The sequence below is a fragment of the Ptychodera flava genome, chromosome 20, assembly GCF_041260155.1.
Source record: "Ptychodera flava strain L36383 chromosome 20, AS_Pfla_20210202, whole genome shotgun sequence".
NCBI lineage: Eukaryota > Metazoa > Hemichordata > Enteropneusta > Ptychoderidae > Ptychodera > Ptychodera flava.
In genome coordinates this window covers 5436822-5460693 of record NC_091947.1, presented here as the reverse complement: position 1 = coordinate 5460693, position 23872 = coordinate 5436822, and the positions used below count along the sequence as shown (strand labels likewise).

Sequence of the window (23872 nt, the reverse complement as noted above, 5' to 3'; positions counted from 1 at the left end):
TCAGTGTCTTTGGTTTTCAAAAATCAAAAATTTTCTTTTTCTTCACAGATAAACACAGAGTTGACAGCCATTTTGAATTTTAAATGTCAGTAAATGTTGGGTGATTTGTTTCTCTAGTACCAAAATTTGCAAGGTGACCCCTAATTTGTATTCTTGATTTGGTAAGAGAATGGTTGACAGTTTCATTGAGGAAAGTTTGAGCAAAAAGTTTAAGTCTTTCACTTAAAGGTATACAGTCACCTGTAATTTAAATATGCCCATATACATGTATGGTCAAAGGGGCATTCCATGGTATTCAAAATGCCCATGTGAGGGTGCTGTTTTTAAAACGCGGCCACCTGCTTAAAATCTGTGATTGGTTAGATTTTCTCTTTCCATGGTAACTGTGGCAAAATTGGCACAGGTGACAGTATACCTTTAAAAGGTGCACACTACCTTAAAATAAATGATGTATACTTCACTAGTAAATGATTAAACAATAAAAACACCTGAATTACTGAAATATTTGCGATGAATTCTTATTTTGTCAAGATTATAAACATGTTCTACAGCAACATGTGACAAATGTTACTGTCATACCAAATGGATTAAATCTTAAATCACTGACTATAGCCTATCATTAAATTGGATACCGGTATAAGACAGCATGAATTGTAATAATAAAGCAATGAATTTTAATAGTGAAACAAAGTTCAGTGGGATCCGGTACCTGTTTAATCCTTTTATTAAGTGCACTATCAAAATCACACTGAGATGAGAAATTTCAAAAAGCAAATAAATAATGGTATCTGATTAATGGAGGCCATTCCATGCATCAGTGTGAACTCTATAAGTCAGTGAATTACAGTTTGTCGCCTTGACAACTCACCATGGATACATTGGTGGAACTTGGAATGACAGAATATTTCGACATCCAGCTCCTAACGCCCAAATGACTTCATGGCCAACTGGATCTGATTCACTGATATACATGATATTTTGTAGATTTCTACAGTGACAGCTGGCTAACCACAGGGCCCTGGACAAAAACAAAAGAGACACGTAAGCAACAGAAACTAAACAGGTAAATTTTATGAGTTATCTCATGGTAGAGATCGCATTGTTCGTAAAGAAGTTCCTGGTTTACCCTAAATGAACCAAACACAATGATGTCACCTAAAAACTAACTACTCCTGGGTCCACTGTCATGATTGTGAGTCAGTCATACATTAACCCTCAAAAATACTGCTGAAAATACGGTAAACTTTTTGCTGTTCAAGTCAAATCCTGGTACACTTTTCTGAATAAAACAGATTTAAGATTTACCAGTATGTGGCACACTAAAAAGGTATCACGCCATTTTTTCAAACTAATTTGGAAAGTATTTTGAATGACTGTTTAACAAACAAGCTATTGGAAGAAAGCATTGATAGATTTGGTTTTGATTATCATTGATAACATAAATTAACTATTACCATTGCAAAACTCAAGAACCTCACACCAATTTTGAAACTTTGTATTGAATAAATTGTTGTACCTTCAGACTTTGTACGTCACATTCTGTCACAAATGTTTCATATTCTCATTCTCTATGTGGCTAGTTCTGACAAAAGAGTGCTGGACATTCCTGAATAAAGCTGTAGCTTTGAACAACAATGGCAGGAGATAGATAGTCTGCATCATTAGTCTATTCAACAAAACCCATCAGTTATAGTTAAATTGAAATTATTTCATAAAATGTCAAATTAACACACCTATCTGTCACTATGTTACTACAATCAGCTATCCTGATAGTGACAAGTCTGTTTGATGCTGTTTTCAACATTAATTCTAGAGCACCTTCCAAACAGCCTCTGTAAGATCAAAATAGCAAGACAAATTGTTAATATGTATTTAAGTTGACAATTGAAGAAAAAACATTTAATCTTTACCAATTTGCTTTTGAGCATGAATGAGTAGATTGTAGGTTTCTCATTAGACTCTCCACAGTTGCTGTGCCTTGTTTTGTGCGCCGCGATGGGCCTGCATTTGAAGGCTACGCTTTGAGGACGCGCTGCCAGACACAGCGACTGTCGGTTCTTGCAAGAATATGAATATTCATAAGGTAGTGCAATCAAACGAAACACCTATTTTACTTGACGAAGAGAATATTATATTAGTAGCTAGTAGACCTATATATGCGGTATGTTTTTATTTGTCATTTTTAATTTTATTTGGCTATGGTACTTGTCATTTGGTTTTGATTGACGGATGCATGACGTTCTATAAAGTACCCGGATCAGGCAGAAATCCGACCGGTCGCTTGCAAGAACGTCCAGACCCTGGGATTCGCGTCTCGTCTTTTGAAGGGCCCGCACGTGTTCCAACAGCTTGACAGGGAAGAATGCGAATATCAGGGTCTCTGCCAGACTAGTTCCTCATGTCAAATTCAATAAAGAATGATTGTTTGATAGGCCAACAATATTAGGTAAACTCTTCTTTGATGATACCACTCTGCCAGTTTCATGAGAGACAAGTTCCTTTGATTTTTACAAAATGGCAAACAATTTTCATTTCTCACCTTTGCTGATCCAGATAATCTTGAGTTGACTCATGTGCTCTTATTTTCCTTCCACGTAGTCCTTCTAATGACAGGTATTGCATCTCTGAACAGTACTTTGATATGCGCTGAAGAAACTAAAAATATCAAGTACATATTTATTCATCAATAGGATAGCTGCAACATTTAAATGTTACAATGTATATTGTGATGAACATGTTTTAATTTTCATCAATTGCCCCCCCCCCCTACCCAAATACCAGTGATTTGCTGGGGCTAATATCTTAATCCCTAATACTAGTAATTTTCGGAGTTTAATATCTTAATCCCTAAGACTAGTGATTTTCGGAGTTTAATATCTTAATCCCTAATACTAGTGATTTTCGGAGTTTAATATCTTAATCCCTAATACTAGTGATTTCGGAGTTTAATATCTTAATCCCTAATAATAGTGATTTTTGGAGTTTAATATCCAACTTTTGAACTTACCATCTCTCTTGCCATTGTCTTTCATTTAATCTCCTTACCTTTGAACTAATCCTGTGATTGGCTAGTTTGACTTTCTTCCACAACGCAGGATGTCTGCTGACTTCCATCCAATCCTTGCACACCAAGGCCACTTTGATTAAAGTTTTTGTTTCCAGATAGGAAAAGACACAAAACAAAGCTGCTCTGTATCGTTTGCGTTTCTCATCCAAAGCTGCTTGTTCTGTCAATAAATTAATAGGAAAAGACTCAAACTGTAATCGTGTTCCTCTGCATTGTTTTTGATTCATCTGATTAAAATGTTACCTCAATAACAACTTAAATAACCTTAACTATTTTGAAACAATTAACCTTCTATAGAAGCTGTCTTCAGTACAACAGTTTAGCCAAGCATAAGTATTTATTCTTAAAGCACAAGGTATTTCATATTTCAGTAAAACCTAGGAAACCAAATAGACTTGTCAATTTTACTCAGCTACTCTAACATCATAGCTGACAATCACACCTTGCAGATGTGTCACTAACCTGTCTTTTCAATTTCACTCAATCACTCTAACATCACAGTTGACAAACACACCCTTTACTCTGAAATTACAGTTGACAGTCACACCTTACACATGTTTGACTAACCTGTCTTTTCAATTTTACTCAGTTACTCTAACATCATAGCTGACAATCACACCTTACAGATGTGTCACTAACCTGTCTTTTCAATTTCACTCAATCACTCTAACATCACAGTTGATAAACACACCCTTTACTTTGAAATTACAGTTGACAGTCACACCTTACACACGTTTCACTAACCTGTCTTTTCAATTTTACTCAGTTACTCTAACATCAAAGCTGACAATCACGCTGTACAGATGTGTCACTAACCTGTCTGTTCAATTAAATCATGGGGAAGTTCACCCTGACTTGCATTGTCGTCCATGTCAGAATCATCATCCTCGTCTGTAACCGTAGTAACAGTGTCACTTAATTCATCGTCATCTTCATCATAATTATCATGACTGTTCATTCTTTCTAGTCGTTCCATTTCTTTCTGAATAAGTTTTTGTTTTTGTCTACTATTTCTCTCTGTATTTTTCTTGGCAATTTCATTATAAGCAGCTTCCATCATATCCAGTCCAATGTCATCATCATCTGGATGCTTGCCATAACCATTTGCATATCCGTTGGGTGTTACCATTCCACCATTTTGTACTGGACTTGCTTTCATTTGTTTCTGTTCCTGGGATATGATCTGCTCTTCCTGGATCCTATCTGGAGTGATTCCATTGAGACTTCTGATACCAGGTGACTGTGTTCCGGGACGTTGCATCAGGAATGGTCCAGGATGCGACTTTATAGATGCATTGTGTAAATTAGATCCATTGCTATTAATATGGGAATCAGCATAAGAAATACGACGGTTAGGTTTTGGAGGTTTAGATAATCTTTGCCTATTCAAACCATGTGACATTGGACTGCTCTGATTGGTCATTGGCATGGTATGCAAATCAGGAGTAGAATGAGCGATTTGCCCAGAAGGTAGTTGTTGCTGGTGGAAGATTCCATTCAACTGTTGAGGGGTGATACCAACAGTGTGCCTTCGAGGATGATAACCCCCAGCATGAGAATGAGAGAGAAGATTTTCAACTGAATTCCTGACAGGTTGATTGCCAGCTGATGATTGTTGTTGCTGTTTGATGAGCTGTAGTTGCTGTGGTGTGACACCCACAGTGTGTCTACGATTTGCTGGCATGTCCATCATGAAGGGAATGGCAGTAGAAGGTCTGATTAAGAAAGTGTGATAAAATGAAGACAGTGAAAGCGTGCGTGTAAGATGATCAGAAATTGAAACAAAGACAGATGCATGAAACAGAGAAATGTACAGAACCCCATATGAATCACCATGGCAACTGATGACATCAAAGAAACCAGATTTGATTCATTACAGCACAGGAAATGATAACATGCAACACAGGAATTAAATATCTATGTGTTGGTTTCATTATGCAATGACTTACATCAAAACATGGCTGATTTACAAAACGTCATGTTTAACTTTACACACTCAAAGTGATCAACGGTATGTTACTACGCAATGTTTCCTGGAGAAAATTTCTATCATCACTGAAACAATGGCATGATGTATGAATTTGGACATGGATACAAACTGACCACCTTGGTATTTCATCCATTCTCTTGACATACAAAAGCCTTTCCATGTAAGGTTTGTTCCATTATGCCAAAACTACAGGCCATATACCGGTATAAGCATATTTGAGTTTCAAAAGGATAGCTAACTGCATATAAATGTGGTTTATGTAAAACATGACCTCTGAGAGTCACTCCTACACTATGCCATTTAGCATAAAGGCACTCTGGTTGGGTTATTCACTGACCTTTGAAAGTCATACACATGTAATTCAGGGTTAGGGGCACTCTGTGGTCTTCTTATCAAGGTAGGATTCTGTCCTGTCATTGGCTGTGATCCCTATAAATACAAAACATTTGTCAGGAATCAGGAAAAACAGTCTTTACTATTCACAATCAGTTCTCACTGCAACCTTGACACAGTGACAGCCACCATACTAGATGTTAGAGTAAACTGAACTTTATCCACAAAGGTCAATTTCTTTGTGATGCAACGGTCAATGATATTATAATTTATGTAAATGATAGTCTCATTATGCATGTATGTGTTATACCAGCTGGGTGCACCAGTAGGGTTTTTCTGTTAGTGTGAGTTCGAGACAAAGCAGACTTTGCAAGTGATGTTCATCCACTGCACGTGTTGGTGACCAATAAAGAAAGTGATTGTACTGAAACAAGCTATCGCTTCCTCTCGCTATATCATTGCACCGTACGGAATGAACTACCGCACCTCAACAGGTTATGGGCCCAGGCCACGGCTGCAATTTGATGGTGACGAGTCGAAGTACGAATTATGGGAGGTGAAGTTCCTTGGTCACATGCGACTGCAAAAATTGGAGAAAGTCATATCACCCGAAGAAGGCAAAGAAAGTGAGCCAGACCCTGAGAAGAATCACGATGCCTACGCTGAACTGATACAGTGCCTCGATGATAAAAGTATATCACTTATTATCAGAGACTCTAAGAATAATGGACGCAAGGCGCTTCAGATTTTACGTAACCATTATCTAGGGCAGAGCAAACCAAGAGTGATAGCACTATATAACGAACTAACTACAATGTCAATGAGAGATGACGAAGACGTGACAGATTATATGATACGGGCAGAAAATGCAGCCACTGCACTTAAAGGCGCAGGAGAGAAAAGATCAGTGACAGTCTTTTAATTGCCATGACACTAAAGGGACTTCCTTCACGCTTCAGAACCTTTGTTGCCGTCACAACACAAGCCGAGAAGGAACAAACCTTCACAAAGTTCAAGATGGCATTGAAAAGTTATGAAGAAACTGATAAAGGTAGCCAGGTAGCGAAAGGCGGTTCTGGGGACGGCGTTAGTCAACATGGCGTCATGAAGATACACAATCAGAGGGGGACCAGCAACGACTGTAGATACGGTTCAACGAGACGGGTAAGATGTTACAGATGTGGCAAGATTGGACACAAAGCGAACGAGTGCAGACAAGGGCAGAAGTGGTGCGACGTTTGCAGAACCACGACACACATGACGAGAGAATGCCGTAAGACAAGACAGAGACAAGACAGAGACGCGGCAAAGACAAGTAAAGACAAAGACGCGCTAGATGCAGACGAACATTCATTTTGTTTTTCTGTAAGTCATGAGAATTTATATAATTTTGAAGCTAAGCAGCATAGTTTGTTAGTAGATTGTGGAGCAACTACTCATATAATAAAGGATAAATCAAATTTGTAAGTTTCGAGACGAATTTCGATAGCAGAAAACACACGATAGAGCTAGCGGACGGTAGCCAGAGTAATGATGTTGTTAAGGGTAGAGGAAATGCGAAAGTTGCTTTGTATGATGTAAATGGTCGATCTCACGATTTTATTTTAGAGAATGCTTTGTATGTACCATCCTATCAACAAGATATTTTTTCTGTTCAAGCTGCAACAAGTACTGGGGCGTCAGTAAGTTTTTACCCCAATGGTGCTCATTTGAAAGCAAAGGGCACTACGTTTGATGCTGAGAAAGATGGGAGATTGTATTTCTTGAACAAAGTTTCCTGTAAAACGGCATCTAGATCACTGAAAGATTGGCACAAAATAATGGGCCACTGTAACATTAAAGATATATCAGTTTAGAGGGTGTATCCAAAGGTTTCATAATAAGCGAAAAGAAAAATTCGATTGTGATACATGTATTCAGGGGAAAATGACTCAAACGTTTAATAGAGTTGCCGATAAAGGTGTCACCAAGCCCATGGAGTTTGTACACTGTGATTTATCAGGGCCAATTGATCCTGTTGCAAGAGATAGTTTCAAATATGCTCTTTTTTTACCGATGATTACTTGGGTACAGTTTTTGTATATTTTCTTAAGAATAAGAGTGATACCATTATAGCCACCTAAAGATTTTTGGCTCAGAGTGCACCTTATGGTGTGATTAAGAGGCTGAGAAGTGACAACGGGACTGAATTCACCTCAGACAAATTTAGATCTCTTATGATTAAGAATAAAATTTGTCAGGAGTTTTCAGCACCATATTCACCACACCAAAATGGTACAGTAGAGCGAAGTTGGCGTACACTGTTTGAAATGGGCAGATGTATGTTATTAGAGTCCAAACTTCCCAAGCAGTTCTGGACATATGCAGTAATGGCTGCCGCCTATACACGAAACAGATGTTATAACCATAGAATAAGAATGACCCCTTTCCAATGTATAACAGGCAAGAAACCTAATTTAAGTAATCTGAATCCATTTGGATCTGTGTGTTATGCATATGTACAAGTTAAGTCAAAACTTGATCCGAGATGTATTAAGGGTACTTTTGTAGGGTATGACAAAGAAAGCCCAGCATACTTAGTGTATTTTAAAGAAAATAATTCTGTAAGAAGAGTAAGATGTGTCAAATTTGTACAAGAGTTAAGTGATAACAAGAATGTGTATGATGATGAAATGATATTCAGGAAAGATGTCACAGATAGCACAGGTACAGAAGTTAAAAACACACATGATGTTGATAAGGCGATTGTACCAGATGATGGTCAAACTTCGGGTTCAAGTAGTAAAGAAAACTTGGACGATGTGACACAAAAGGAAGGAAAGGTTAAGACTAGACCTATAAGAATTACTAGAAGGCCAGAGTATCTCAAAGATTATGTAACAGTCATGGAAGATGATGAGAGATATATTCATTATTGTTACAAAATGTGTCATGTACCTCAAACTTATCAGGAAGCTGTTAATTCACCTGATAAACGTAAGTGGGAGAAAGCAATGGATGACGAAATATTAGCACTAAGAGAGAATGATACGTTTGAGTTGGTAAAATTGCCAAAAGACCAAAATGTAGTAGGAGGTAAATGGGTTTATAATATTAAAGTGAATCCAGATGGTACTGAGAAATATAAGGCACGATTTGTTGCTAAGGGCTTTTCTCAGAAACAAGATGTTGATTATCACGAAACATTTGCGCCAACAGCCCAGATGACATCAGTAAGAATGTTAATGCAATTAGCAATGAATGAAGGTCTTACTGTACATCAGATGGATGTTAAAACAGCATATTTACATGCTCCTCTTTACTGTGTAATTTATATGGAACGACCAGATGGCTATGTAACTAGAAACAAAGAAGATATGGTTCTTAAACTTAAGAAATCACTGTATGGCTTGAAACAAAGTGGTAGAATGTGGAATCAGATGTTACACACTCATCTGATTAATGAGGGTTTTCAACAGTCTTTAGTTGACTACTGTGTGTACACAAAAGAGATTAATGGCAATAAGATCATCCTAATTATTTGGGTTGATGACATTATTGTAGCAGCCAATAATGATACCGCTTTAGTAGAATGTAAAGCATCATTAAGTCAGAAATTCAATATGAAAGATATGGGAGTTTTATCATGGTTTCTCGCAATTGAATTTGATTGTTGTAAAGATTGTATTGTAATGAAACAGACAAAAGTGTAAATGACATGTTACAGAGATTTAAAATGAGTGATTGTAAACCCAAAGTACGCCTTGTGATCCAGGCGCTTGTAAAGCCATGAATGAACCATCACCAGAGTTGGTAGATGGAAGGTTGTATAGAGAGATAGTGGTAGTTTGATTTATTTAATGACAACTACAAGACCAGATATTTCGTTTATTGTGACAAAATTATCCCAGTGTATGTCCAGACCGACAGAAATGCATTTGAACATGGCAAAGCATGTGCTGAGATATTTAAAGGGTACTAAACACTTTGGGTTGAAATACTGTAGATCAGATACTGAACCAACTCTAATAGGTTACTGCGATTCAGACTGGGCGGGTTCAGATGATAGGAAAAGTATCTCAGGTTATGCATTTTCCTTAAGCAAGGGTGGGCCACTTATCTCATGGAAAAGTAGTAAACAACAGTGTGTTGCTTTATCCACTTGTGAGGCTGAATATATTGCATTAGCCAGTGCTGTCCAAGAAGGAAAATTCTTGAGACAATTATATTCTGACATGCACGGGCACACAGAGAAAACACCTGAAATATTCGTTGACAACCAGAGTGCCATCGCACTTGCTAAAAACCCAGTGTATCGTAAGAGGTCAAAACACATTGACATCAAATACCATTTTCTTAGAGATGAAGTCCACAACAGTCATATTGTACTAACTTACATTGAAAGCGAATGTAATGTGGCTGATGTATTTACCAAACCAGTTTCAAAGAGTAAACTGAATGTGTTAAAGTTAGAAAGTTCAGTTTAAGAGGGGGTGTTAGAGTAAACTGAACTTTATCCACAAAGGTCAATTTCTTTGTGATGCAATGGTCAATGATATTATAATTTATGTAAATGATAGTCTCATTATGCATGTATGTGTTATACCAGCTGGGTGCACCGGTGGGGTTTTTCTGTTAGTGTGAGTTCGAGACAAAGCAGACTTTGCAAGTGATGTTCATCCACTGCACGTGTTGGTGACCAATAAAGAAAGTGATTGTACTGAAACAAGCTATCGCTTCCTCTCGCTATATCATTGCACCGTACGGAATGAACTACCGCACCTCAACACTAGACTTGGTTCAAGTCTGTGATTTGTGAATGTTTGAGTGGAGTGAACGCAATGATTTGTATTTTGCTTTCATGTGAAACGCGCGCGTGAGTGGACGCGATGAGTGAGGTGAACGCTATACAGGGGAGTTTCACCCGGAATCACAGACTTGGCTTTCCTGCAGGGTTTGCGTTGCTATAAATTATTTATGAGATGACGTTTTTATTTACTTATATATTATTCATAAGATGTCGAGTGCGATCACTCCCACAAAAGTCAGCACGACCTCTGTTGTATCACCGAAAAGGCGTGAAAATATCTGTGTTGTTTGTGGGGCCCATGTTGCAAAATGCGATAATCGTCGCCGGTTATTCAAGGATGGACTCTGCTGAAAAGCCTCTAGCAGTTCCGACAACAGTTCAAATCTACATGATCTTGTCGGGACCAAAGAAGAAGTTGTCAAGCGGCTTGTTCCGTGCGAAAATCAAAGGCCCAGCAAAAGGGTCCTAATAGACGCCACTAACACTAAGTTCATGCATTCTCCTTATTGGCCAGAATAATGGCTGGAGCTGTCAATCATTTTGTATTTGCTTGACGTCACTGTGTACACAATCCGTCTGGCCGCCGGTACTTTGCAAGAAGTCCAAGTCGGTGAATCCGGCAGAAACTAACTCACTATACTGCGCAGACTCAAAGGTAACGCATTCAATCGCTGGGAAAACCTGGCCTGGGCTACCAAATTCCGAATAGGTTTGTACGAAATAGGAGAGACACAAGAGAAACTATTATAAATGATTTTATTTTTTTAAAAATTCACCGACTTGAACCAAGTCTACCACCATACTTGTCAAATGTACATCCTAAATACATAACATTTGCAAATGGCCTGCATGTTATGCATGTGATTTAACTGAAATTTCATCTTTTGTTGAAAGAACAAATTTTGTATGGGTATACATTCCATTTATCCACATGTTTTGAACCTTCCTTCATAGACTTAGGGATCAAACCTACCTTCACAGACTTAGGGGATCAAAACTTCCATCACAGACTTAGGGGACCAAACCTTCCATCACAGACTTAGGGGATCAATTAACCTTCCTTCACAACTTATCGGTAGGGATCAAACCTTACTTCACAGACTTAGGGTATCAAACCTTCCTTCACAGACTTACCGGTAGGGTATCAAACCTTCCTTCACAGACTTACAGGATCAAACATTCCTTCACAAACTTACTGGTAGGGGATCAAACCTTCCTTCACAGACTTAGGGGATCAAACCTTCCTTCACAGACTTAGGGGATCAACCCTTCCTTCACAAACTTACTGGTAGGGGATCAAACCTTCCTTCACAGACTTAGGGGATCAAACCTTCCTTCACAGACTTACAGGATCAACCCTTCCTTCACAAACTTACTGGTAGGGGATCAACCCTTCCTTCACAGACTTACAGGATCAAACCTTCCTTCACAGAATTACAGGATCAACCCTTCCTTCACAGACTTACAGGATCAAACCTTCCTTCACAAACTTACTGGTAGGGGATCAAACCTTCCTTCACAGACTTAGGGGATCAAACCTTCCTTCACAGACTTAGGGGATCAACCCTTCCTTCACAGACTTACAGGATCAAACCTTCCTTCACAAACTTACTGGTAGGGAGTCAAACCTTACTTCACAGACTTAGGGGATCAAACCTTCCTTCACAGACTTAGGGGATCAACCCTTCCTTCACAGACTTAGGGGATCAACCCTTCCTTCACAGACTTACAGGATCAAACCTTCCTTCACAAACTTACTGGTAGGGGATCAAACCTTCCTTCACAGACTTAGGGGATCAACCCTTCCTTCACAGACTTACAGGATCAAACCTTCCTTCACAAACTTACTGGTAGGGGATCAAACCTTCCTTCACAGACTTACAGGATCAAACCTTCCTTCACAGACTTACAGGATCAACCCTTCCTTCACAAACTTACTGGTAGGGGATCAACCCTTCCTTCACAGACTTAGGGGATCAACCTTCCTTCACAAACTTACCGGTAGGGATCAAACCTTCCTTCACAGACTTTTGGGCATTTGTTAAGATCCAAAACATGAATTGTACATCGTTATCCAAAGAATATTGTATCATACTTCAAATATGTCTTTGAATTACTTTTAAATATGGTTAATAATTGAACAGAAAAAGTGGATATACATTATATACAAGTGAAGGTCAGTAGCAATAATCATCATAACACATCACGATATATTGTTTCTGTACATGGATATATGAAAATCAAATAGTCTTAGATTTTGAAAGGTCATTTCAACACATGACACAAATTTGAATCAAACTACCCGGCCAGTATGTCCATAAAACATTTACATTGGAGTAACAGTTGATCAGCAATTCTGATGATTTTGACTGCTGACACCAAAATGATACTAAATAACTCACAAATGTCCAGAAATAGAGAGTGAATTCCAGGACTGTATCGTACTTATTAGCAGTGCAGTATTAGGCAATGCCATTCATTTGCATGTACAAATGCAAGAAAATGTCCTTAAATACATTTGTCATTTTCTTGAAACTTTCACAGAAACTTGGAATGAGAAGTCGTTTTGTAAACTTTATCTACATGGTGGAGTGACCATAGTAGAATTTTAAGATTAAATGACAAGCTTGCATTTCTCACAAAAGAACCATTGAGACGCAGCAGTTTTTATTAGTGCATTTGATAAATTATATCTCATTGTGTGCCTTCATCATATGGTCAACAAAACACATTTGTTTTCATATAATCTACAACTTCATTTGTAAAGAAATGTTTAGAACTCTACAATGCAGAGAACGGCAGTGCTTTAGTCTTAATAAGCTCCCTACATGTTTGGAAGCTGAAATTTGTTATAAAGTGTTAACTGCTCAAAAGCAAAGGGTGCACGTGGCTTCTTTCTTTGAGATGGAACTCAAAGAGTAAGATGGGAACACTACAGTTTCTCATCGTATTTCTTTTCTAGTCTCACTGCAATTTCAACGAAAATGACAAAATGACAATAACTTTACTTTTGTGTATTTACCCTCCCCTTTAATTGCAATTTCTTCTAACATTCCGTGTGTTTGCACCTTGCGATGAATGATTCCAATTCTACTCATAAATACTCACATTCAACACAGGGATAAAAATTGGAAACTAGAATCAGAAACAATCAATGGAATGGTGGACATTACAGACACTTACAGAGTAAATGCAGATATCATGACAGTAACAAACCTGTATCTCTTGTGGAAAACTTCTATTGATACTGTCAGATCGTGATAGTGATGGACCAATGCTACCTGGTGTCTTAAACACTTTCAGTTCATTCTCTGCTGTTTCAGCTCTTTGAGACAGATTATCAATATAACTCTTCAGTTGCTCCTTTGCCATGGCTTCCTTCTCAGCTGTTAACTTTAGGAAGCTATTCATGAAATCTGATGTTCTGCAAAAGAAACAAACAAACAATTAGGAGTATACTAATTAATTTTGAAACTGACAAGGACCAATATTGAGATAAATTCACAGGTCCTGTAGCTTTCTCTGGTGGTCCTGTCACTCTGTCTGGTGGTCCTGTAACCTTCTCCTTGGTCCCACTTTCATCATCTTTCTCTCATAATCCACTGGGAAAAATGCTAAAAACATTGGGCTGGGCAAAATATTGATGGCCCCCAGACTGTGACCAAAGGAATTGTTCTCCCCTAATATGAAGTTTTTTGAAAAAGATAAATCTATTTCAATAACGTTGCAAATAAAAAAAATCTACATACTGTAACTGTGAATGTGTCTAAATTACTTATTCTTAATTACTCATTCTTAATATTGTCATTATACCACAAAACTTCACTGAGAAGATTGTGTTTTGATGTTGTTCACTCTTGTAAGTCTAAGTGACTTCCAGGTACTAATTATATTCCCGTACACAATTGGGTGGATGTGGTTGACTTTGAAATTGAGATGGAAATAGTGATAATCACTATTCCCTTTATTTTCAAAAGTCAAAATGAAGTTTGTGTCATCTCAGAGTCGATAGAAAGCGCCCTCATAAGGCTATTGTCTGTCTCTCTCAGGTATGAAGTCAGTTTATTAACCGTATACACATCTCTCTCTCTCTCTCTCTCTCTCTCTCTCTCTCTCTCTCTCTCTATATATATATATATATATATTTACATGTGTGTGTGTGTGTGTGTATAATATAATATAATAATATAATACAATATAATAAAATATAATATAATAACATAGGGCCAAAGTCCCTGAAGCTACTATAGACATGGATACATGACTGTATGAAATTATCTCACTAAGGTCATCCTAGGGACTTGTAAACCAAATATTAAAGCTGTCTGACCAGCGGTTTTGAAAAACAAGCGACTCAACAGTTGACACAGCTATGCTGCGTTATGTAGAGAATAACCTTTTGTGACACATGTATTGATGAAGAAGGTGGATATCTTCGATAGCTCATTTCAGGATGGCCTCACCAAAAATGGGAAAAAAAATTCTGTAAAAATACAGATTTGCATATTTCATCGCAATTTTAACAAATCTAAGTTGGGTTATCCCTAGGGACCTGTATACCAAATAACAAAGCTGTCTGACAGTGGTTATGAAGAAGAAGATTTTTTACCAAAAATGCCTTTTTGGGTGCTAATTTGCCTATTTTCAACAATATAATAATATAATATCAAAAATTAATAAAAATAATTTCTCAAAATCATATATTTTATCCACACAACAAATATCAAATCAGTAAGTACTGCAGTTGTCAAGATATTTGAGTGGACGAAGGGCCTAACAAACGGACTACATACATACATACATACATACATACATACATGTATATACCGGTACATACATACAGACTGACGGTGCACGCCGGACTGATACCCATCGCAATAGCTTTTATAGACTATATAGTCTATAGTAGCTAATAAACGAGAGTTAATTACATTCTAATTAAAGTAAACAAGACTTGCTTAAATCAAGATTTACATCATAAAAAACAGCGTATCTGTCAGGTTATAAAGAATCTTAAGCTGGTTATCTTTATCAGTATTTCCATCCTATTAACAAAGCACATTTTAACTTTCAAATTAACATTGTAAGTAAGTTCTGTTGAATATGTTGAGACTGTACGTACTCAGAGAAAGCACACTGAAGAGACAAATGTTTGAAACTTAAGAAGTTCAAGATCATCAAAAGCATTATAAGGAATCATGTAACACTTTCATTGCACTGTTTACACAGATTGCATAATTGCTATAAATAGCACATGAGGAATCTTACAGCTTTACCATAAAAACCCTATCACTTTGACCACTCTTTTAATTGACCACTCTATTTTTTCCTCAAAGAGTAATTTTATTTTATCCTTACCAAGTCAACCATAAATGGAAATTAGAACTTTCGCTATCTCTATTTATTTGACCACCCTAGCATGACAAACTATTATGAGAAATTTCTTTTAGATAACATACAGGGCACAATAAATGATGGTTCAGAATATGTCAAAGTTGGGATTCAGGAAAGTTGCCTTTACATGCTTTAATCCTCCAAGATGGTAGGTATTTCACTATGAACTGTCAAAAAAAGTTGAACTTTCTCATAATTCTAAAATTATTTTGGCTTTGATGATTTCCCAATTAATTCAATTATTTAAAATCATATTAATTATTTTTTTCTGGGTGAATTGATAGGGTTTATACAGTACAAGAATTACATACAATGTAAGTCAAATTTTGACCAAAAATGAAAAAAAAAATTCCTTAAAAATACACCTTTGCATATTTCATCACAATATTTAACAAATCTAAGTTGGGTTATCCCTAGGGACCTGTATACCAAATAACAAAGCTGTCTGACCAGCGGTTATGAAGAAGATTTTTTACCAAAAACGCCTTTTTTGGCATTAATTTGCCTATTTTCAACAATATCAAAAAATTAAAAAAAATAGTTTCTCAAAATCGTATTTTTCATCTACACAACAAATATCAAATCAGTAAGTACTGCGGTTCTCAAGATATTTGAGTGGACGGACGCCTCACAAACGGACATACATACATACATACATACATACAGACTGACGCCGGACGGATACCCATCCCAATAGCTTCTATAGACTATAGTCTATAGTAGCTAATAATATAATATAATATAAATAATATAATATAATATAACAATATAATATAATATAATATAATATAATATAATATAATATAATATACTATGATCAAAATGAGTGTGCGTCATATCATTAGGTACAAATTACTCACATTTCACACATTCATGAAATCGTCAGACAAGCAGAATTTATTTTGTTTCACAAATTGTCACATGATCATACTTAGTTACATGTACCGGTACTTTGGAATAACTGCTCACTCATGACGGCAGGATTAGGGTTAAATCTAAAGACAAACCATTCAAGATATTATGGTTGACCCTATCAAGATCAATCAGTTATTCAATCGTAACTAAGAGCAATCTTTAATTCCTTGTCTAACAGAGAAACTATTCATAATTAATTAGAATAAGTCCAACCTGTTAAATAAACGTTCAGAGTTGGTCTTCAAATGTTGACAAGAACACAACTTTTACCAATCCAACTCTCACCCGACCAATCACCATATACAACAAAACTAGAAACAAAATTTTACAAATGAGAGCAAAATAAATTTTACTCATAAATGTATTTCTAATGACCAAAGAACAGAGGGCAGTGAAATTGCATAATTTAAGATTTACATTCCTGTTACAATGGAAATGGAAGACTTGCCACTCACAAGTTAGTTTGGCCAACTTCAAGAGAGCCCCCTTGGTGTCATATTGATAAGACTTTGATCAGCATATTTGATGAAACATTATTGTGATGAAAACATTGCCTTATTTCTATCTTTCAATCTTACCATCACTTTGTACTTTCATCTTTCTCTCTCTACTGTACATGTATGTTGGCGCCCTCTATCACTCTTTGCATTTAATCTCTCTACGAGTACTTTTCTTTTCATAGGCATACCCCGGTACTGTAGAATACACAAATTACATGTAGTTCCAAATTTGGAACATGTATGTAAAATGCCAGTATTTACATGATTGTTATTTGTTGTAAATATTTTGTTCACTCTGTACCAGCGTGTTTCATATTCCCTATTGAAGTCCTATTGACATTAACACTTTACATACTTTGTTCATACAGTGCAAATACCCAGAACCAGAAACCAATGTTCTGTGACAGGACCGCCTGGTACTGTGATCTGTTCATTTGGTGTTACTACACCAAAATCAGAAACTGTACCGTGATCTGTTCATTTGGTGTCACTACACCAAACCAGAAACTCTACTGTGATCTGTTCATTTGGTGTCACTACACCAAAACCAGAAACTGTACTGTGATCTGTTCATTTGGTGTCACTACACCAAAACCAGAAACTGTACAGTGATCTGTTCATTTGGTGTCACTACACCAAAACCAGAAACTGTACTGTGATCTGTTCATTTGGTGTCACTACACCAAAACCAGAAACTGTACTGTGATCTGTTCATTTGGTGTCACTGCACCAAAACCAGAAACTCTACTGTGATCTGTTCATTTGGTGTCACTACACCAAAACCAGAAACTGTACTGTGATCTGTTCATTTGGTGTCACTACACCAAAACCAGAAACTCTACTGTGATCTGTTCATTTGGTGTCACTACACCAAAACCAGAAACTGTACAGTGATCTGTTCATTTGGTGTCACTACACCAAAACCAGAAACTGTACTGTGATCTGTTCATTTGGTGTCACTGCACAAAAACCAGAAACCGTACAGTGATCAGTGTTCATTTGGTGTCACTGCTCAAAAACAAGAACTGTACTGCGTTGCATTCATTTGGTGTTAATACACCAGAGAGAAACTTAATGACCTAATTTATATGCATGCTACATTCCATGGTAGTTACCGTACTTCATTGCTGGTATATTGACGTCCTGTAGATATTGTTTTCATCTTTCATTCTAATAAACCTTGAATTGAAAAGATAGCAATATAAAATGCAACAACTTCTTTGATATTTTTACAACAAATATCTTTAATAGTGAAAGTATTTTTTCAAGTACTGTTCTTCAGTTTATACTTATATACCTAGTATTTATATTGATATCATATCTATATTTATATTGATATCATACTTATACTAGTATTAATTTATTGACAGGTCTTTACTGAAACTATTCCTGTGACACTAATCTGGTTTCACTTTTAGAAAACATAAATATTCATGAGGTTATCATGTGCTTCATCTAACATTTAAAACAGTGCCTTCATTAACTAGTCAAATTAGGCAGCACTGCACTGTCAGAGTGTGTTTTACATCAAATTATTCCATGAGCTGATATGTATAACACTCACTCTAGATATGATACATTCATGTACAGGATAGATTCTGTTTAAGTCAACATCTGTGTCCAATTTTTGGTATTCAAAAAACTCTTCATTACACAAGCTGTTACTGACACTCAATATCACCATGGCAATCTTTTGTTTGTAATAATGGAACATAGATATCATGTGAATCACTTCTATATTATTAAGTCTTAACTGTTTGACTATAATTCTTTCCACCACAAGGTTTGTGGAGTGACCGTGTTTCTACTCAATTTCACATCATTTGTTGAAACTGTATACTTTGACGGTACACATTGACAGTAAAATTTCCTTTATATACAGGAAATGTTAACACGTGCTTTAAAAAAATCTTTGCGGAAAAGTTTTCTGATTTCATGACTAGCAAATATGAATATGTGTCATTTTCTGTAAATCCTTTAAGTGGACAGATATTTTTGATATGCTATAATTTATCTGTAATTCTGTTCAGTTCAATGTGAAAGAAGGAAAATCATAAACTGAACAAGTCAAAAGATCAATGTCAGATAAAGGTATCGATTCTGTTAAGTTTGGAGGTAGGGTGATTTTAACCAAAAAAGCTTTGGATTTGACAAAAACAATGTTCTTCTTTTTTGGTTAAGTCAATAATTCATTTAAATTGTGCAGTAATTACTGTATGTACTAATATTGTCACTCCCTTTTGAGACAAAGTTGGTTGATATTAAGGACAATGGGTAAACAAGGTAGGAGAAGGGGTTGTGGGCAGGTGTGTGCATATGCACACTTTGTTTATTTGATAATTATTGCACATTGGTCAAAAAGGGACATTCTTGCCGGTACACGAGGTGTGTACACTTTGATGCAAATTCTACCATATCAGTAGAATCAAGTGTTTTGTCAGTCATTGAACTTTTGATGTCAGCCCTGAAGTAAGAGTAGTTTAAGTAGTTGGGATATTCTTGCAGTATAAATGACAACAACAAGAAATATCAATAGCACCAATATAAAATAACCATGACAATACAAGTACCAACAACCCAAAATAAACATGACAATATACCGGTACATGTTAACATGTTGTTGAAATGTGCTGCTTTTGGCTTAGTTTAAATGGAGTGGTCAAGTGTATCTTTACCTAAGGTATGTTTTCTGTACACTGAGATAATTGTGCCCTTATTACAGTCAACCCTGACCTTGAACTGACCGTACAATATGCCAGGTATTTGAAGAAGTTTTAGATATCCTGCCTACAGTATACAGTGTATGCTGGACTAAACACAATTACAGTGGGTGGAGGCACTGTGACACAATGCTGCATTTGGTATACCGGTACTAATGAAATTCATAAATGTATGCTGATGATCATTAAACATTTAGTTTTTTTGATCAAAATTTTTCATTTCTGAAATATGAAGTTGTCAATGAACAATGCTGGATTTTATTACAATGTAGAATCAGATTATCAATCTAATATTATTACTCTGACAAATTCTGATTGACATCTGAAATACTCATGTCAAAGTGAATAAATTTCCCTCATTTGTTGATCTTAATTAATATGTATTTCCTTTTCTACAATGTTTGTTTGATTCACTGGTAGGGTAGCAAACAGGGGAAGGTATTGTAAGGAGAAACGGGGGGGGGGGGGGGGGGGGGGGGGGCTATATAATTTTTAAATGGTAGATTTGTCAACAGGAGAAGTATCAAGCAATGCTATTATTGGGAAAGTTATGTCAGGTGCATGGCCAAGAGATTACTGATTCACTTATGGAACATCAAAGTAATGGTACACAACAATGACTAGGTTTGAAGTTATCAACTTCAAAGATAAGTCAGCTATAATTTTCATCATTACTAAATTACCTTACAAAGTTTGTCTTTATCTTGACATGATATTTATTGCATTCTTTTTTTATGTAATCTTTTTTACAATATTATTATGAATACCACGGCTAGAAATTAATATGCATGTCTGAATATCTCCATCTAGGCTGATTTTTAAAATCAACCATTTTGGAATGTGAATGGATTTTGAAAAAATTTACTGATGGTTTGGACAAAATCAGGGATTAATTGTGTTTATTTACCATTTCTCAGCCGCCGTAAGCACCGTGCATACTGTGAGTGCCTCTGTACATTCACTTTTTGATGGTTCAAAGGACTCATCTGATGATTGCCAGAATGTGTCCAGTGCTACGGTACTATGGGTAGCTGCACAGGTTATCAGAAGCATGTCCAAAATTATTGTGGAATCGCATGACAACGTCACTACTTGGCCATTTGACTCTCAAATCACAAGTGTACAATGCATAACGATAAGGTTACTATGCAAAAAGAGCGTAAAAGATGAACTTGGACATCAGCACAGCACATCAGCTACACTAATGTCTTGGTGCATTCTCTGTTGCATTTTGTACCGTACTCGTCGAGTATAGCCCCTGCTCGTGTATAAGCCCCCTACTGATTTTAGAGGATTTTAGAAAATGCATTACATCCGTGTATAAGCCCCAACCCTAGTGTAACTCAAATACAGAAAGGTTAGGAGAGTATATTTGGTCATTTGACTTGGTAAAATTAATTTTAGATAATAAAGAAACCATTAAAAGATGTTAAAACAATGGGAAACTGGAGTTCACTTGACAATATCGTAAGGAAAATCACGTTTTTCCAGTACTATCTTGATTCTTTGACCCTACTCACCCCTGTCGCCTAAATAGAATAGTCTCACTCACGTCCGCCATTGTTTATTTCATTCACGGCCACGATGTTTTCAGTTTCTTTTGTCTGAAGCAATTATCCTTTCATTTGTGAAGACTGTTCCTGGTGACTATTACAATTTTCACTGCTATGTTGTTGTTTTCACAAGATGTAGACAGTTTGATATTGGAATATTGAGTTGCCTTTCCGTGTGGGCAATGCATGCCTGTTCACATTACTGTTGATCAGCATGCAGCAGCATACATGACATCTTTGTTTCAAGTTTGGGGTTTTTTTCGACGCTGAAATTTCACCAAAATGTCACTTCTGTATTCAGAGATTGTATAATCAATTTCTTTGGATGTGTAAGTCGATTTTGAAAGCGATAGAAAGATCGAGTGGTGTTGAAAAAAATCGTGCATAAAATTTGCATAAATTAAGCGTCCATGCCAGATAACATGGGGTTGCTCGAGTATAAGCCCCTCCCCTAGTTTTACCGCTGTTTAGTGTTGCCGAACCGGGGGCTTATACTCGGACGAGTACGGTAATAACCTCATATGCGTGTTGAAAATGTTGTTTATGCTGGTTTTTCTATTGAGTTGGGTATTAAACTTACCTGTTTTTTTCTTGTAGCTGTTTATCTTTTTCTTGCAGCTGTTGTTTTAACTCAGCAATATATTCAAGGTCACTGTCAAGTTGTTTGTTCAGTTCCCTGTTTTCTTTCTGCAATTGTCTCTTCTCTGATGTCAGCCGTTGAAGTTCCTCATGAGCTTTCTCTAACTCTTTGTCTTTCCTTCTTAAATCATTCTGCAATTTGTCAATAAATTCAAAATGTTTGCCATCGTCTTGTAGACTTTTTCTCTGTCTTGATTGATGCGGTCTATCATTTATTAACAAATCTTCATGAGATCTTGTCCTCACAGGTGACGTAAACCCATCTGGATTGCTACTGAAATAAGACAAGTTGTCCGATCCTAATTCTCTTTCCCTCTTGTGTCTTCTTTCTGTTTCCTTAGCAATGGCAAGTTGTCTTTCCAGTTCCTTGGCTTCAGCAGTAAAACGTTCCCAGGGACGGAATGCTGATTTGTGACCCCTTGGTGATTCAAAGTTTCCATTAGAAGAGAATGGTTCAGGAGAGGGATACGTGTGTTCATATTCAAGATGAGTTTTTAATGCTGACAAAGTAGAAAATCTCTTGTTTTCTCCGCATCTTGGACAACGATACGGCAATTCTAAAAGCACTGTTGTGTCTTCACGGTCCATTCTACTTCTAGGCAGTGACAATGGTTGCATTTATCTGTTTGTGAATAACAGGAAAAATAAAGTAAATAAAGACAATATCTGAAAATTAGCAATGTATTTCCCATGGATTATATCATACTGTACATGTATACTATCATTTTATGACCATAATCATACCGTATATATATTAGCACTGCTGTATTGGTGCAAAAAGACTATGGATTGTAGCTCAGACAGTAGAGGCATGCAGCTGAGACTATTTTTCTAAACATTATTTAAAGAATTAATATTTGTACCCTTGTTTGTATACACATGTACATGTAGGCAGGCACACAGCGGATAGTATGTACATGTACATGTAGGCAGGCACACAGCGGATAGTTGTAACACTGTAGTATTAGGCACTGTATTGAGTTGCCAAGCTTGTAGTTACTAGCTGACACATCGCGACATGTAGGTAAATATAAATCATTCTTGTTTGAAAACTGACGCTACTTGACTGTTGTAGTACCCAAACATCAATTCAGTAATTTTAGGATATACATGTGTAGATCTTCAACGTAGAGTACAGGTACTATGGTTGTATGGTGTGTATAGTTAGAAACATTCTAGTCATCTAAAAAGCTCACCTTATTATGCATAGCTAACAATATTACAACAGCAAAAATGGCATATCTAATGTAATACAATATGTATGCTGGTACCCTGTACTTTCAATTGTATTGTGATGTTATCATTTTCTGAGGTACAGTTGGGTTTTCTGATCAACAGCTTGGTTATAAACCAGGATGGCTTCCAAGTGTCAAACACACAATACATGTATGTATATCTCACAACCAATTCACAATTCTCTCAGCACTATTACATCTAAGTTATATTAAATGTACATGCCATGGTTGCTCATTTATTCCAAATGTGCAACCTACAGACACTACCAACCAACACAGCTATAGACACTTCACACCAACACTTGACTGCAAAGCTTTCACTACATTAACTATACTGCCATTACTATAGTATAATATAATTAGATTTCTTAAAATGCAACCGGTGGTTTATACACAGAGGAATTTTCATTTTGTTTGCCAGCACAATCAGATGTACCTGTGTACCTTTGTACCATGTCTGATGACATTTTAAAATCTGCTTTGGTTTATAGCAACAAACAAACTCTTCATAGCTCCTGTAAATACTCACTATCAGTCACTAGTATTTAATTTATCGGATCACATCTAGGTCACATGTCAGTCTACCAGTGTGTCACATTTCACCAATTTTTAAAATCAAAGTGAGACTTGAGTGGACACCGTGGGTCATCAGTATGTATTAGGGAGATGGTGCAGTGGCAAAGAATGTGAAATTTTCAGAAGAGTTACTTTCAGAATGTGCTTAGGAATACAATTCA

The 23872-nt window shown here is 36.6% G+C and overlaps 1 protein-coding gene across 3 annotated transcripts in view; it reads right to left on the bottom strand.

Annotated features, from left to right (window-relative positions):
• The window catches only part of LOC139119828 (F-box only protein 41-like), a 45445-nt gene that overhangs the window by 6042 nt on the left and 15531 nt on the right, over positions 1–23872 (bottom strand). For 2 of the 3 annotated variants that reach the window (XR_011549000.1, XM_070683740.1), the window contains exons 2-9: positions 21842–22522; positions 13396–13603; positions 5395–5486; positions 3884–4782; positions 3046–3227; positions 2540–2655; positions 1734–1832; positions 869–1018 (exon numbers count right to left, since the gene is read on the bottom strand). Coding sequence is in view for 2 of the 3 variants with exons in the window: in XM_070683740.1 (XP_070539841.1) it covers positions 869–1018; positions 1734–1832; positions 2540–2655; positions 3046–3227; positions 3884–4782; positions 5395–5486; positions 13396–13603; positions 21842–22518 (2423 nt within the window). In the remaining variant the exon portion in view is untranslated. The remainder of the gene's footprint in view (positions 1–868; positions 1019–1733; positions 1833–2539; positions 2656–3045; positions 3228–3883; positions 4783–5394; positions 5487–13395; positions 13604–21841; positions 22523–23872) is intronic. The other variant, XM_070683741.1, reaches the window with a different exon arrangement.